Source organism: Lithobates pipiens, unplaced genomic scaffold (assembly GCF_037356315.1).
Source record: "Lithobates pipiens isolate NorthernLeopardFrog02 unplaced genomic scaffold, aLitPip1_a1.2 Scaffold_25, whole genome shotgun sequence".
NCBI lineage: Eukaryota > Metazoa > Chordata > Amphibia > Anura > Ranidae > Lithobates > Lithobates pipiens.
This window is the reverse complement of record NW_027507787.1, coordinates 26908451-26925772: the sequence shown is the minus strand read 5'-3', so window position 1 is coordinate 26925772 and position 17322 is coordinate 26908451. Positions and strand designations below refer to the sequence as shown.

Here is a 17322-nt window from a genome sequence, read left to right as displayed (position 1 = left end):
GATACCTAAATTTTGTGTCATTTTGTTTCTAGATTTCCTGTTTTTTGTTCAAAGCAAAGTATTCATACCCCTGATGAAGAGAGTATACCTATGATCTCGAAACGCGTTGGGTTTGTTGCCCTTCGTCCACTGTAGGGTGTTGCCATACGGTTGGACCAAAGAAAAATGCAATATAACAGGATATGCATTTTGTACACATTGTTATTTCATGTTTGTAAATATATGTGATTTGTATGGTATCTTATACTGTTCATTTTTAATTATTACTATTAAACTACGTATTGTTACTTTGATCTAATTTTGTATATTTTGTATGGCCACCTGCCCATGTTAAAGTCCTCTCCCCAGAGGAGCATGTTTTTTCATATTGTCTTGCCCATTAGGATGGGGCTTTGGTAGGCCTTTTTCAGACCTGTGATTTAGGGCACCTTGTCCAATTTGTTTTTTGTTTGGTGTCTCCCTCCCGTCAGATAGCATTGCTCTGAGACATCCCATATAGTTATTACTATGGCTCTGTGTCCCGTGATGAGGGATAAAGAAAATAGGATTTTTATAATGGCTTACCTGTAAAATCCTTTTCTTGGCATGTATCACAAGACACAGAGGCCCCTCCCCTCTTTGGTTACACGTGTATTGCTTGGCTATAAAACTGAGGTACTCCCAGTAATGGGAGGGGTTATATAGGGAATGAACGTTCTGTCTTAGGGCGTGCCAATGTCCATCACCTAAAGGTGGCCTATATACCCATATAGTTATTACTATAGGCCTGTGTCCCACGATGTACTTCAAGAAAAGGATTTTACAGCTGCTCTAAAAATCCTATTTTTTTAACATTTTGGCTACACTAGAAAGGAATTAGAACGCCTGTCAGTTTTTTTTTAATTTTTTTTGCTGTGTCCCCGTTAAGGAGATTCACCCTATTTTCCTGTTTACCCACTTACTGAACGCCCCATAGCACATTCTGTTAGAGAAAAGCTGCGCTGTGCACTTTTGGGTATGGGGCATGAGTGTGCGCCGCCTGCGGTTCGCTGCTGCTGTGATTCTACACAGTGGGTCCCATGGACCCTATAGCCGCCAGTGTTCTGTCAAATTAGCCAACTCGTCAGACTCCAACCACCTCACTTTCGGTTTCTTTAAACCATCAGTAATTGGAGATTTTGACAAATTGCTGTTTGGACACAACACCGGGAACCAAATACAGTCGGGTACAGATTTTGCTGTTTTGACACCACAGCAGGTAAAAACGGACAAAGGTGTTGTGCTCGAACAGTAATTCATCTAAATCTCCAATTACTGATGGTTTAAAGAAACTAGAAGTGAGGTAGTTGGAGTTTCTGACAAGTTGGTTAATTTGACAGAACACCGGCACCTGCTGATCATTCTGTACACAGGTAGAACGGCAGTCTGCCTATGCAAACGAGGCAGATTGTTCTGTCAGTACAGAAGGCATGGATCCAGTGTTCTTGTAGAGCATAGACACTGATCCATGCCTTCCTTTAGTAAAAGCACCCCCCCACAGTTAACTCTTAGATTGCCCCTGATATTAACCCCATTTCAGCCAGTGTTATTCGTACAGTGACAGTGCATATTTGTAGCATTGATCATTGTATTAGTGTCAATGGTTTCCAAAAAAGTGTCAGTTAGGTGTCCGACTTGTCCGTTGCAATAATGCAGTCCCGCTATAAGTCACTGGTCGTCACCATTACTAGCAAAAAAAATAATAATTCCATAAACGTGTCCCATAGTTTGTAGATGCTATAACCTTTGTGCAAAACAATCAATATACGTTTATTGGAATTTTTTTTTTTTTTTACCAAAAATATGTAGCAGAATACATATTGGTCTAAACTGATGAAGAAATTAGATTTTTTTTAACATTTTTTTTGGATATATTTTGGAACAGAATGTAAAAAGATATTGTTTTTATTCTTCAAAATTGTATTTTATGGTCGTCCTTCCCTATCCCAAAAGTCACAAAACACTTACCTGTCTTAGTGCCAGTTCACACCACAAAAACGTCCTCCAGATCTGTTCCAGATCAGTTTCTGCGTATGTATTTTTGATGCGTTCCAGTGAGTTTTTGATGTGTTTATTTATTTTTGTTTTCACTGCACTAGGGTGCAGTGTGTCTGATGCATTTTACCGCATTCCAGTACAGTTCTGTGCAAGAAAAATGCACCATGTTCTACTTTTTTTTTTTTTTCTGGAACTGCAAGCACTGGTGTGAACTATGCCATTAAAAAACAATGTTACCTACTTTGCATGTGTTTTTGGATGGAGGGAAAAAAAGCACTGGAAAGCATGTGGTGGGAACTAGCCCTTACAGAGGAACTAAACCCATTGATTTAACAGTTTTAAAAATCCGTTAGATTCTGGCATGTGCCAGAAATATAGCTGTCCCATTTGCTTATGCTCTCAACCAAACTGTCAAACCATAAAATGGCTGGCGTCAAAAATGATCACATGCACAACTTCATGGCAGTTTGAGGAACAATCTTTAGATTTTCTGATGGTGTACACAACTTTCAAAAGCCGCTTCCGACCTTCCGAACTAAAATTTCAGAAGGGACAAACTCCAGAATTTTTTTCGTACTAACAATTATCGTTTAATGTGTACAGTTTCCGTACGATTTTCGTAGGAGAAATATCAGCTTGTCATATGAAAACGTTCGTACATTATTTCTATCGTTCGTTCTGATTTGCTGTGAAACACAGAGGAAAACTGGCTGATCATTTTCCCGATTTTTCTCATAGTGTGTACGGGGCATAGGATGGCAGCGTCCTTTGGCTAAAATTTAAAAGGAGGGTTCGAAAAATCTAGACGGATGGAAACCCCATTTTCCATCCGTCTGGCCATATGGTGTCAGTCAAACTAGCATAGGATAGGCTGTCAGTGGCCCTGCATTATCACTGAACCTACTTTACAGCTGAAACCATGTGACCAGCCCTAATGGAAAACATAGCAGTACATTCTTCGAGGTATATATTTCACAACTTCTTTTAATACATACTGGTATAAGGCAGCAGTAATACTAATGAAGACAAAAAATACCAACAGTGGTAATCACTCATCTGCTTTGGAAAACTTGCACAATGACATTGATTCACACTGTCGGCACAGATGTGAAGCAGGTGCCGTACATAGCTCTGCCCAGCTTAAATATCTGTGTAATAGGCACTGCAGGGAGAACAGTGTAGGAGATGAAGGTTTTACAAACATTTATAGAAAAATGCCTTCATTTCTAAAATAACAGCAACAAATGTTTGTCTTTAATAACTAGGTTGAGAGAAAGCCTTGCATTAGTCACTCTAGCAGTTCTAGAACCTTTAATTACTCGTTGGTTATATATAGCATTATATAATTTCTTCCTCTGCTAATAAGTCATAGCACTTTTCATTTTAAAAAGGCAATACACACTTCTGCAAAATGATCACAGAACAGTTAAAATTTACCATATATAGAACCATACGATCCTATCACACCATTAACATTTTGTGTGTATCTTGGCTCTACAATACAGTGTGGTCTAAAGTCAGTTTGTCATAAAATGTAATAGCCAAAAAGACCTGAAATAAGACACCAATAATTAATGCATTCATATAAAAATCTAACCCAAGCATTACAATTCAGAAATTCCACTATTAGGTTATATTCTAAAATGTGCACTTCACAATATTCCCCCCCCCCCTTTTTTTTATCCAATCCTACCTCCACATCTTTAACAAATAGTCGTTAACGCAACTACTTCAGCTACAGCTACTGATGGCAGTCCAGTAATAACACTGTAGAAGTCTATACTGAGCTCCTTTTTGTCTTATAACATGAACTATATAATTATCCCATCCACGTGAAAGAGAAAAAATTATAATAAAACTGTAGACAGCCTAGTTTTTTTTTCCCCCCACTATCAATAAATGTTTAAGCATTTCGGAATACAGGTCATATTTAGAGATGTGAAGGCCCAGAAAAAAATGGAAACATTCGGGGGGGGAAAAAACATGTTTTTTTTTTTCCCCCGAAGGCTTTTTTTGTTTTTTTCCCAAAAATTGGAAAAATTTTGAATATTTTATTTTAACATGATGAAGAAAAATGATGAAGAAAAATGTGATTTGCAAATATTGCCAGATGAAATATGCATTTCCAAATGCTACCAGGATGGCAAAACACATTCTTGTATGTAACAAGTGTCCTGTAGATATTAACCACTTACCATTTTGCTGGTCAAAGACCAGACCACTTTTTGTGATTCGGCACTGCGTCACTTTAACTGACAATTGCACGGTCGTGCGACGTGGCTCCCAAACAAAATTGATGTACTTTTTTTTCCCACAAATAGAGCTTTCTTTTGGTGGTATTTGATCACCCCTGCGGTTTTTATTTTTTGCGCTCTAAACAAAAATAGAGTGACCATTTTGAAAAAAGCGCATTATTTTTTACTTTTTGTTGTAATAAATATCCCCCAAAAATATATAAAAAAAACAATTTTTTCCCTCAGTTTAGGCCGATACGTATTCTTCTACATATTTTTGGTAAAAAAAAAATCGCAATAAGCGATTACTGATTGGTTTGCGCAAAAGTTATAGCGTTTACAAAATAGGGATAGTTTTATGGCATTTTTATTAATAATTTATTATTATTATTTTTTTTACTAGTAATGGCGGCGATCACCGATTTTTATTGTGACTGCGACATTGCGGCGGACACATCGGACATTTTTGACACATTTTTGGGACCATTGTCATTTATACATTAATCACTGCTATATAAATGCAGTGATGATTCCTGTGTAAATGACACTGGCAGTGAAGGGGTTAACCAGTGGGTGGCAGTGTAGGGGTTAAGTGTTCCTAGGGGTGTGTTACTAACTGTGGGGGGTTGGGCTTTCATTTAGTGAACACTGATCTCTGCTCCAATCACTTAGAGCAGAGATCAGCGTCACTAGTTGCTAGGCAGAATGGGGAAATGCTGTTTACACGGCATTTCCTCCATTCAACCGTCCCGTGAGACGATCGCGGGTATGCCCGCGGCGATAGAGTCCGTGGGACCCACGACTGGACTCACGGAGGTCCCGACCGGCACAATGGCAGGGCGGGATTGAAGATTGGACGTACCTGTATGCCAATATGCCTGCCCGTGCCATTCTGCCGACGTACATCGGCGTGCGCTAGTCGGGAACCGGTTAAAAAAAATCCTTCATGGATCGAAGTGAAGAGGACAACAATGATGACAATGCACATAGTTTTTATCAATGTTCTCGTAACAGAATGACTTTCAATCTTAAAAAGACAAAAAAGTTCTAATGTAGCATTTTTTTTTTCAATTTTTCCGAGCTTCAAAATTTCTGGAAATTTTACATCTCTAGTCATAATATAAGGAAACAGGTAGATTCAAATGCACTGCTAGTCACTAGAACTGCCACAAACAATTCTAATCGTAGGTATAACAAAGGTACGCAAATAATCAGAACGAATAAGCCAGGGATAGGAAAGTGATTTGTAGCCAACTGGTGGAAGTTTTGGGAGATAACAAAACACTGATTGGGAAATGTTGCTAAATCCAGGTGGATATTGCGGTCTGTTTCAAGGTGGGAACAAGTTAAAAAGTAGTCTTCGCAGGAGGTTAACATAGGGTGGTGTTGGAGGAGAATGGAAAATCGGGGGTAGGGGAGGGAGGACATCAAAGACACCCAAGTTGAGGCTTTGAAGCTCAGTGACTTTAAAGAGGTACAAGTTGCTTTGGGCATTGAAGGATGAGCATACTGTATCGGTCCATACCACAAGGAATTTCTTATGTGTATCTAAATGAACACTAGTGAGTTTTACATTATTGAAAAACGTATTGATACGTTGGCAGCCTATTTTTTTTTTTTTTTTGTGCACTGGAAAGCTCAGTCATTCGTGGCAAGAAATTCCTAATCTGGACAGGCAACACTGTAGCTAAAAGCTAACATCCGATTGGTTAATATGACCAAAACCTTCTCATTTGCTTTAGTTGTATAAGCCAACACTGTATTTATATCATCACACTTTTTCCATCATAGTGCAATAAATATTAGCATTAATAATGAAAGAGACAGATACATGTGTATTATAGTGTTCTGTGTCCATTCCAGTCATCAACATTTTAGAGTTGGAACATTTTATTTTGAGTTGTACAGTGGAAATGCATTTTGCCCCCTTTCCAGTGTTCTATGGTTTTGCATTGATATTCATTCGGATCAAATATTTTGTCAGGCAGAAGCCTTAAAGTGGATGTAAACTCACTCTCATCCTTTCTAAACTACTGCACTATTGGTTTTCTAGAAGGATATACATGCCTCCTGCATGTATACTTATCTGTCAAATGTCTCCCCTCTGTCTGCTATGAAACCCGAAAAACTGCAGATTTTGTGGGTGGGTCTGTTTTCCAGGGCTCAGTGGGTGGAGTTGTGATGTCAGTAGACTCCCCGCCCATCTCTACACTTTCCCTTATCAACATGCATTTTCTCCTGTGTATTTCTTACACTGAACTTCTGCTATGATCACTAACATCCAGTCAAAACCCAGAGAAGTCCCCACATGCCAAATCATGCTGAGGTGTGGAACAGCCAATCCTTGCAGAGCAGCAGAAGAAAGGAGTGGGAGGGAATTAAAAAAGAATTCATGTCTCTTAGGCTAGTGCACGAGATATCTAAATCACCTGTCACTCACAGCAAGGGGGAGGATTTGATAAAGTTTTTCTCTGTTTGTCAAGATTTATCTCACTGAACAATAAGAGGATGGCTCAGAGCTGGATTAACTCTTTGTGGCAAGACTGGGCTCAAATGATGAGAAATTGTATACTCTACATTATGACATAAAAAAAAAAAAAAAAAAAAAAGATCGGGTTTACATCCACTTTAAAGTAAAACTAGAGAAATTCCTTGGTGAGGGGACATACTGGACACTTTTACTGCCATAGTGGTGTGTGTCCAGTGCACCCCTGTTCCTTTGAGGGGTGGGCTCCCCCAAGGCTCACCTGCCCTCTATCCATTATAATGCATGCCTTCAACTGTGGTGGCTTTCCAAATTTAGAGTTAGGACTGCAGAAAATATCCGGTTGCCTCGACAGTGCTCTGTGGCTTATACATGTATTTGCAAATGTGTGCAGACTTTACCCGTTTTTAGTGCATACTGTTGGACAGGAAAATGTGGCTGTTTGCCAGCTGGTTGGTAAATTGAGCAGGACATTTCTCTGGTTTTGTTTTGCATGTGTTGCCCTTCTGTGTGCTTATTGCTGCATTATAGGTGGGGGCAGTGGCCATTTGTTTGTACACAAATGGTCACTCCCCCCAGCCACCCCAATCCTTACCTGAGTCCCCTCCGATACAGCTGAAGCTATCGTGAACATCGCTGGATGTGGACTCTCCCTCCTCTTTGGCCCATTGGCTCCCACTGCTGTCAATCACAGCCAGTGAGCCAATGAGGAGAGAGCCGGGGTTGGCAAGCCGTAGCTATATGTCTTATTGAAGCAGGTCAAGCGTCTTACTGCTCGAGAAGGAAGGAGCCAGGAGCGGCAGCGTGGGAACCAGAAAAGAGTATCAGGGCTGCTGTGTGCAAAACTATTGCACAGAGCAGGTAATTACAACAGGTTTGTTATTTTAAAAAAAAAATACAAAGCTTTAATACCACTTTAATTCCAATTCCAAAGGAGTTATTCAGCTTGTGGTCATTATTTTATTTTATGACAATTTTTGCATCAAAAATTGGAATTCACCTATCAAGCAGCTCACGGACTACTACTTGGGTTCTTACTTGGCCAGCTACCTTCTCCCTTACTCTGATCTCTCAAAACATAAATACAAAAATTCAGTGTTGGTCCACCTTCCAAATGCAGCAAAGGCGTGTATTCCAGCCATGTACAAAAATAAATTTAAATAAAAATGGGAAAGCACCCCGACCCATGCTCACATGCAAAGGTGAGTGCACACGTAGGTCCCGCACAGGTTAATGGCGATCACACCACACATTCACTTCAAAGGTCAGCATGAGAGTAATAATTCTAGACCCAGACCTCCAGTATAAAACTCTAAACTGGTAACCTGTAAAGACTTTTAAGATTAAGGCTATGGAAATTTTTAAGTACCATAGTTTGTCACGGTTCGGGTGTGCGCAATTTTAAAGCAAAATATCTTTGCCATGTATTTATTCGGAGTAACAATCTTTACTGTTTTACCAAAAACGTGGATATTCTATTTGTGTTCACCAAATTTCATTATAGTGTATTTTTTTTTTTTTTTTTTCAAACTGCATTTGTGCAAATATGTGACATAAAAAAATTGCAACACTCACCATTTTGTTCTCCACTGTCTCTGCTTTAAAAAATATGTTTGGGGGGTTCCAAGTCATTTTCTAGCAAAAAATGCCTGATTTCTACATGCATGTGACAAATGTCAGAATTGGGCTGGGTGGCCAGTGGTTAGATGTACTTTTGATTTTAGAATGACACCAAACATGTCAACAGAAAAGAGAACACCAGACCCCAGATGTCTGTTTTTGGCACCTAATCTATTACACCTGATTCTAATTTCATGGCCTTGAAGTGGTGGTAATTGTGGGGGTGTACATACATTTTTCACATGACAAATCTGTTTTTGTAATTCAGATTATTAGAATGGATTGGTTTTATGTATGATTTGTTTAGGTATAGTCATCCATATCTTGTAGGCACTGTTTGAATAAATAGCCATTGTTTGCCTGTTCAAGTAAGGCTGGCCATACACGGTTAAAATTTCAGCAGGAACGACCAAAATTCGGACCGTTAATAGGCAGGTTGAATGTACCAAATTGATCGGTCGATCAAATTGGGAACAATCAGCCTGCCGGATTCTCTTGCGATTATCACTGGTGGCTGCTATAGCCACTAGGGATGATCGCTGTATTCTCCTGTAGAGCAATTGTCTGCTCCCGGTGGGGGAAGCCGTCCCCGCTGGGAGCAGACAATTGCTCTGCAGGAGGGATTCCCTTGTCAGCACTGTCTGTGTTGATGGGGGGATCATGCAGATTTCTTTCCTGTAACCATTTGCACAGTGTAGGGCCTACCCAAGTTGAAAAAGTCAACAATTTCCATGGGGGTGTACTTACATTATCAGATGGCTGTATACTTCAAGAAAAACATGTAACTAACTAGACCATTTTCTTTAAGCCACTACAAAAGACTTATAGACCATAACATTTTCTGAGGTCATTTCAAATGGATCCAGAAGTGAAATTCTACCCCGACAATTTATTAGTCTTATGTAACAAATATACAATCCCAGTACAGATCCACAAGCAGCAGCCGCCAACGTTCACGAACATGCTCTTTCTTGTTGGCTATTTTTCATGCTGTGTTAATATCACTCTCTGAGCTTTCCAACTTTTGCAGTATTAAAACACATCCCTTTAAGGCTACCGAAAGTTTAACTGTTGCTATGCTTGTTCATATAGTGCAAATCAGAAACCAATTGTACACCAAAAGAAAAAAGCATAAAAATCATAAAATGATAATAAAATTACCAAATTTGTTAGTAACCAAAAAAAATGTGAGTTTTTGATTTGAGAGGTTGATTTACTAAAAGAGCAGATCCTGAATTTTCAGTTTGCTTGAACTGCACCTTTAGAGAAAAACAAAACAAAAAAAAACCTGCAATACCATGACAGAATGTGCTAGTATACATCACATATTAGCACATTACAAAATACTTGCCTCTGAACAAAGCCCTCCAGTGGAGTGCTGTCACCACAGACAGGTCTTCCTCCTTCATCCCGTCTTCCATCTGGGATTGCATGCTGTGGCACTCTGATTGGCTGTGCCGAGATGATGTCATATGCTCTACTTTTATTAAGTCAATCCTAGTGTTTTTCCAATGATTAGACTTTTTTATGTTTTGTTTTTAGAATTATTTCTCTAATATTTTATAAGAAATTAATTGTATGTAATGTTCACATTTTTCATGCCGGTCTGTATTTTTAAAAGTATTTAATGTAAATGATAAAAGAAAATCAATTGGGCTAACTCATTAAAGCAGAGTTCCACCCAAAAGTGGAACTTCCGCTTTAAACATTCCTCCCCTTTAAGTGCCACATTTGGCATGTAATATTTTTTGGGGGGGAGTGGGACTTCCTCCTTCCACCTACGCGGCGACTCCTCTCCCCTAGGTGGTCCCTCCCTCTCTGCAATCTCCTGGGACACGACAGGTCCCAGAAGATTGCCTGTCCACTGGGAGAGTGCAGCGCGACTTGCGAATGCACAGTGTACGCACAGACGTGAAGCCGCAGCTGTCACAGCTGGGTGCCCCCAGTTCTAATGGATGCGCAGAGGAGAGGGATAGGAATGGGGCTCTGTGCTGCCGCATCGCTTGACCGTGGAACAGGTAAGTGTCTGTTTATTAAAAGTCAGCAGCTAAACTTTTTGTAGCTGCTGACTTTTAATAAAAAAAAATCCCGAAATTCTGCTTTCAATAATGTTTTCTATTGATTATCAAATGGAAATTGTAGGGGGTTGGCAATATTTTAGAATTGCTTTCAAAAATAGAAGTGTTAACATAATGGAAAGTAAATAAACAAAAAAGAAATCCAAATCAAATCAGTATTTGGTGTGACCAACCTTTGCTTCCAAAACAGCATTAATTCTTCTAGGTACCTTTCACACTGTCTTTGAAGGAACACGGCAAGTAGGTTGTTGCAAACATCTTGGAGAACTAATCACAGCTCTTCTGTGGATGTAGGCTGCCTCAAATCCTTTTGTCTCTTCATGTAATCCCAGACAGACTCAATGATGTTTAGATCTGGGCACTGTGGGGGCCAAACCATCAATTTCAGGACTCCATGTTCTTCTTTAAACTGAAGACCGTTCGTCATGACATTGGCTGTATGTTTCGGGCTGTTATTGCCCTGCTGTAGAATACATTTAGGGCCACATACACACCTTCCTGATGGTATGATGGATAATTATCTGCCTGTATTTCTCAGCATTGAGGACACCATTGATCCTGGCCAAATCTCAAACTCTGCATAAATGCAGCCCCAAATTTGCAAGGAACCTCCACCATGCTTCACTGTTGCCTGCAGACACTCATTGTTGTACCACTCTCCAGCCCTTCAGCAGTAGCTTAGCCTTGTTTCCACATCAGAGGTAGGGCTTTTTGGCCACAATTCTTCCATGAAGACAACCAGACGTCTCCGGACAGTAGATGAGTGTAGCTGGGTCCTACTGGTTTCCGCCAATTCTGTGCTGATGGCACTGCTGAACATCTTGCGATGTCAAAGGGAAGTAAGCATGATGTGTCTTTCACCTGTTGCATTAAAGTGGTTCTAAAGGCAGAAGTTTTTTTTATCTTCATGCATTAAGATAAAAAAAACCTGTGCGCAGCAGCCCCTAAATACTTACCTGAACCCCATCTTGCTCCAGGGATGTTTCTTGAAAGCTTTCCAGGACATTCCCTCATTGGCTGAGACAGTAACGGGTGCCATTGGCTCCCACTGCTGTCAGTCAGTGAACCAATGAGGAGAGGGAGGAGGCAGGGCCGACCAAGCTGCGGGCACTTGGCAGGAGGGAGGGGCCAGGAGTGCCGACAAGGGACCCAAGAAGAGGAGTATCTGTACTGCTCTGTGCAAAACCACTGCACAGAACACATAAGTATAACATTTTTGTTTCATTTTAAACAAAAAACCCCCCAAAAAATAGACTTTAACCACTTCAGCCCTGAAAGTATTTACTCCCTTGATGACCATGCCATTTTTAGCGATACAGCACTGCGTCGCTTTAACTGACAATTGCACGTGCAATTGTAACCCAAGTCTTCTTTGAAATCTTTGCCAGGGAGAGACCATACTGATGCAGAATAATTGCTTTGTATCCTGTTGCTATTCTTAGTCCCCTTTCACACCGAGGTAGTTTTCAGGCATTTTAATGCAAAAAAAAGTGCCTGAAAACTGCCTTTCATGCCTCCCCAGTGTGAAAGCCCGTGTGCGCTTGCGGGACAGGAAAAAAAAATCCTGCAATCAGCATCTTTGGGGCGCTCCTACACAGCCCCTGCCCATTGGAATGAATGGTCAGCGCTTTTGAAGCGCCACAACATGGGCTCTTTTAACTCCCTCTTTGGCCGCTAGCGGGGGTAAAATCTCCCCGTTAACGGCTGAAAAGCACCACTTAAACAGCAGTAAATCGCCGCAAAAACTAGTGATGCTTTGCTGCTAACCGCCCCAGTATGAAAGCAGCCTAATGCTGGCCATACACTATACAAAAAATTGGCCACACCCATTTTCGAAAAACCAACATTCGGCAATGAGAAATAAATGATAAATCGTTCAGTGCACAATTAACAAATCAATTTTTTTTTTTTTTTTTTTTTTTTTAACATATACCTAGTGTTCGGACGGGAAACACATTAACCTTTCAATTTATCGTTTGGCAGCAAATTTCCAAACTTGTCCTTTGTTTTTTCAGCTCAAAAACGTCCCAATGATTACCAATTTTGTGCCCATTAACTAGACGAAAAATTAACAAACTGGTCCAATGACTGAATTTTGCCAGATTTTTCATATAGTGTATGGACAGCATTAGTCTTGCCATGGTGTACGGCCTGTGAAATGAAATGGTCTAGCACAGTTTGGCTGTTCCTCTCCCAGTTATAAGCCTCCTACACAGCTGTTTCTGTTTCAGTTAATGACTGAATGTTTCAACCTACATATGAAATGGATAATTATTAGCACCTGCTTGTATAACTGGTTAGGCCCCTTTCACACTGAGGTGGGAGCGGCGTCGGCAGTAAAACGGTGCTATTTTTTAGCAGCGGCACAGTGAAAAGGTTAAAACCACCGCAAAGAGCTGCTGCCGGCAGTATAGCTGCGCTGCCCCATTGATTTCAATGGGTAGGAGCGGTGAAGGAGTGGTGTATACACCGCTCCTTCACCGCTCCAAAGATGCTGCTAGCAGCACTTTTTTCATTACCATACTGCTAGCGCCCTGCTCCCATGTGAAACCCCTCGGGGCTTTTATACTGGAGACACAGCAGCAGCTGTTTCAGGTCGGTTTGCAGGCACCATTTTTAGCGTATTAGCGCCTGCAAAACGACCCAGTGTGAAAGGGGCCTTAATGATACACCTGTCTCTAATCCTACAAAATCCCTGACTGTGTGCAAGTGTAAGAACTGATGCTGTTTTGAAGCCAAAGGGTAGTCACGTAAAATATTGATTTAATCTAGATTTTTCTTCTGTTTGCTGCTCGCTTTGCATTTTGTAAATTGAGAAAAATAAAAAATGTAAATATGTATTTTTGAAAGCATTAACCTTTTTTTGTGCATGCCTTTAACTGTAGGATGTTGCCTACACCCTTTTCAGCCACATTATTTAAAATTTTGTCCATTTCCTAATTTATTTATTTTTCTTTAACAGAGTCTTCAGATATTGGACCATCACTTGTAGTCCACACTAGTGTACCATTTGGAGTAAAGCACTTAGAACAAGAAAAAGATGAAGTGCAACACGTGATCTTGAAACATCTTGATACAATACTACCAAATCTTCCTAAACCAAAGAGCATCAAGTGTCAGAAATGGAGATACTCACAAGTAAGTGGTATCCAAAGTTCATATATTGAAGGGGCCTTGGTACCCTTGTTTGGCATAAAAATGTATGCCATGTTAAAGCAGTGAATTTTAAAGTCGTGCACCAGCCAGAATTTTCAGTTTTGAATCGAGTCTGGGAAAGCTAAATTTTTCAAGAGGTTCTATCTCTTGCCTGCTCTAGCCAAAAGGAAAGAAAAATAAAACATTTTGGCTAAGAATGGGCTTTGAGTAACTGTTAATCACAAAGCGCCAGCAATCTCACATGAGCAAAGCACACGTTTGCATTAAAGTGACTTGCAAAACAAAGTGACAAGAAAATGTGCCCCTGAACACCACTCTATTAACCGCTTCGTGCCCGCCCTATAGCCGAAAGACGGCTACAGAGCGGACGCTATCTCCCGGGAGGCCGTCCTCCTGTTTACTTCCGCAATGCGCGCTCCCGGGAGCGCACACCGGGGAAGTTCTGTGCTGGCTGTGTCCCTCGGACACAGCCAGTCACAGATCGCTGTAAACGACCAATCACAGCGGCCGTTTACAGTGCGATCGGCCTATCCAATGAGAGATGATCTCATATGTAAACATATGAGATCGTCTCTCAGCGCCGCTCTCCCTCCTCACACAGACAGCGTGTGAGAAGGGACAGATGAACGGCTGCAGCGGCCGTAAGTAAAAAAAATAAAATAAAAAAGTGCCATCTTCGCCCAGTGCCATCCTCCCCAGTGCTACCTGCTCCCAGTGCCACCTGTTGTCAGTGCCATTTGTCCCCAGTGCCACCTGTTGTCAGTGCCATTTGTCCCCAGTGCCACCTGTTGTCAGTGCCATTTGTCCCCAGTGCCACGTATAAGTGCCATCTGTCATCAGTGCCATGTATAAGTGCCATCTGTCATCAGTGCCACCTGTCATCGGTGCCACATATTAGTGCCATCTGTCGTCAGTGCCACTCATCAGTGCCACCTGTCAGTGTCATGTGCCATCAATGCCACTTATCAGTGCCACGTGTCATCAGTGCCACGTATAAGTGCCATCCGTCATCAGTGCCACATATTAGTGCCATCTGTCATCAGTGCCACGTATAAGTGCCATCTGTCATCAGTGCCACGTATAAGTGCCATCTGTCATCAGTGCCACATATTAGTGCCATCTGTCATCAGTGCCACGTATAAGTGCAATCTGTCATCAGTGCCACCTGTCAGTGTCACGTGCCATCAATGCCACTTATCAGTGCCATCTGTCATCAGTGCCATCCGTCATCAGTGCCACATATTAGTGACATCTGTCATCAGTGCCACGTATTAGTGCCATCTGTCATCAGTGCCACGTATAAGTGCCATCTGTCATCAGTGCCACGTATAAGTGCCATCTGTCATCAGTGCCACGTATAAGTGCCATCCGTCATCAGTGCCACATATTAGTGCCATCTGTCATCAGTGCCACGTATAAGTGTCTCATTGCCACGTATCAGTGCCATCTGTCATCAGTGTCATGTGTCATTGTCCTGGTGCTCCAGGGCCTTCAAAAGTGTAATAGGTAGTCAACAAGTTAGATGTGTAATTTATGCTCCTAGAACACATGATGACGCTCCCTGCTTGTTGGGCCTCTCTATGTGGCCAGGCTGTGAAAAAGTCCCACACATGTGGTATTGTAATACTCAGGAGGAGTAGCAGAATTTTTTGGGGGGTGTCATTTGTGGTATACACATGCCATGTGAGAAAAATAACCTATTACTATGACAATTTTGTGGGAAAAAAAAAAAAAATCTTAATTTTGCAAAGAATTGTGGGAAAAAATGACATCAAAAAGCTCACTTACTAAATACCTTGGAATGTCTCCAAAAAGGGGTAATTTGGGGGGTATTTGTACTTTCCTGACTTGTTCGGGTCGCAAGAAATTAGATAGGCCACCAGTACATCAGATGTGATCAATTTTGTATGATTCGCACCACAGTTTGTAGACTCTCTAACTTTCACAAAGACCAAATAATATCCACTAATTTGGGTTATTTTTACCAAAGACATGTAGCATTATAAATTGTGGCCAAAATTTATGAAGAAAAATTAATTTGCATAATGTTGTCACAGAAACAAAGAAATATGCGTTTTTTTCAAAATTTTCGGCCTTTTTTCATTTATAGCGCAAAAAATAAAAACCGCAGAGGTGATCAAATACCACCAAAAGAAAGCTCTATTTGTGGGGAAAAAAAGGACAAAAAATTCATTTGGGTACAGTGTTGCATGACTGAGTAATTGTCATTCAAAGTGTGAGAGCACGGAAAGCTGAAAATTGGTCTGGGCAGGAAGGGTGTTTAAGTGCCTAGTAAGCAAGTGGTTAAAGAAAAATTACCAGATGAACTTTCCTTATAAACCAGAACATCAGTAGTGCCAATCATCTCTCCCCTGCTGCACTCTGTAGTTTCTCCTGCCATCCACAACATCACTATATAAGATAGAGGCATGGGGGTTGGGAGGGAGGAGAAACCATTAGGTGCAGTGGGGGGCAGGGAGATCGATACTCTCCCAAAGTTTTTTGGTTTCTGAAGATGCTTCAGCCAGCAGTTTCTCTTCAGTGGAGCGGCATCCAGGAGAAATAAGTATTTGCTTTTTTCTTACAGGGCCATCACTTAAAGTAAAAAATCAGCAGCTCACTCATCACTAAAAGATATACACAAAGTTACAATAAATATTTAAAGAAGTCATTCCTTTCCAATAACAGCCCACTCATTTATGTTCAATGCCAAAATGTTTTTTTTTTTATTCAGTTCAGATGGGGAAAAAAATAAAGAGCTCACTGTATGAAATCCATTATTTTGATGCTGACCTAGCAACTTCAGTTAGCCACCAGAGATTACATGAAAAGCAGTAAATATTAACATTAACTGTCCCCTGTACACAGCATGTTATGTGGGGGTGGCTGACTTCATCCACCTTTTCAGAGCTAGCTGTATCTCTCTCCTTGTATATTGTGGTGTAAACTACCTAAAGGAAAAAAAGAACTCTTGTTGTGTCTGAGACTTTCATGTCTGCAAAGAATATGGAAAGCTAGTATTGAGTGTCTATTCTAGTAATCTGGCACCGAAGGACTCCACACTGAGCCATTAGAACTAAAATGTGTACAAGATGTATAATATATCACGAGAATTGCTTTCACCTTTTCTACCATGTAATCCTGTAATGCACAAATGTATTGTCCTGTCGCCAGTTATGCAAACATATCAAACACAATACAAGTTGCCACATGTTGTGTGCCTTCTGCATTTATTATGGGTGAACAAAGGTTTGATTCTAGATACATCTGCACCCCTGAGCAATGTATGGAAATGGCATTAGCTCCATGGAGGGATATGTATGTGTAGTTTGCAGGTTATAAATCTACAGAAACACAACAGATATATTCTCAAAGAAAGTGCTGAATTGCAATTCATAGTTATTCTCAGACTTTTCAGGCTGACCATGTCATAACATATTGCTAATTGGTTCACTCATTTCTATCAGTTATTTTTATGGTTCCAAGATGAGTGTATTGCCTACCTCCCGACATTTTGAGATGGGAATGAGGGACACCTACTAGCAAATGTATGTAGGTGTAGAACATGCCCCCTGTCACACTCCCTTAAAGGAGAATTAACCAAAAAAAAGTTAATTGAATCCACAAGGGACTTTTTTTTACCACTACTATTCCTTTATATTGGCTTTTAAATTTTACAATTTTTAAAATGTACAAATGCAGCAATTTATAATTTGGATGAAAGGTTTAGCAC

The 17322-nt window shown here is 40.7% G+C and overlaps 1 protein-coding gene across 2 annotated transcripts in view; it reads left to right on the top strand.

Annotated features, from left to right (window-relative positions):
- Positions 1-17322, top strand: part of RNLS (renalase, FAD dependent amine oxidase) — a 239694-nt gene that overhangs the window by 199041 nt on the left and 23331 nt on the right. For both annotated transcript variants that reach the window (XM_077454169.1, XM_077454167.1), the window contains exon 6: positions 13396-13571. In XM_077454169.1, the coding sequence (XP_077310295.1) occupies positions 13396-13571 (176 nt within the window). The remainder of the gene's footprint in view (positions 1-13395; positions 13572-17322) is intronic.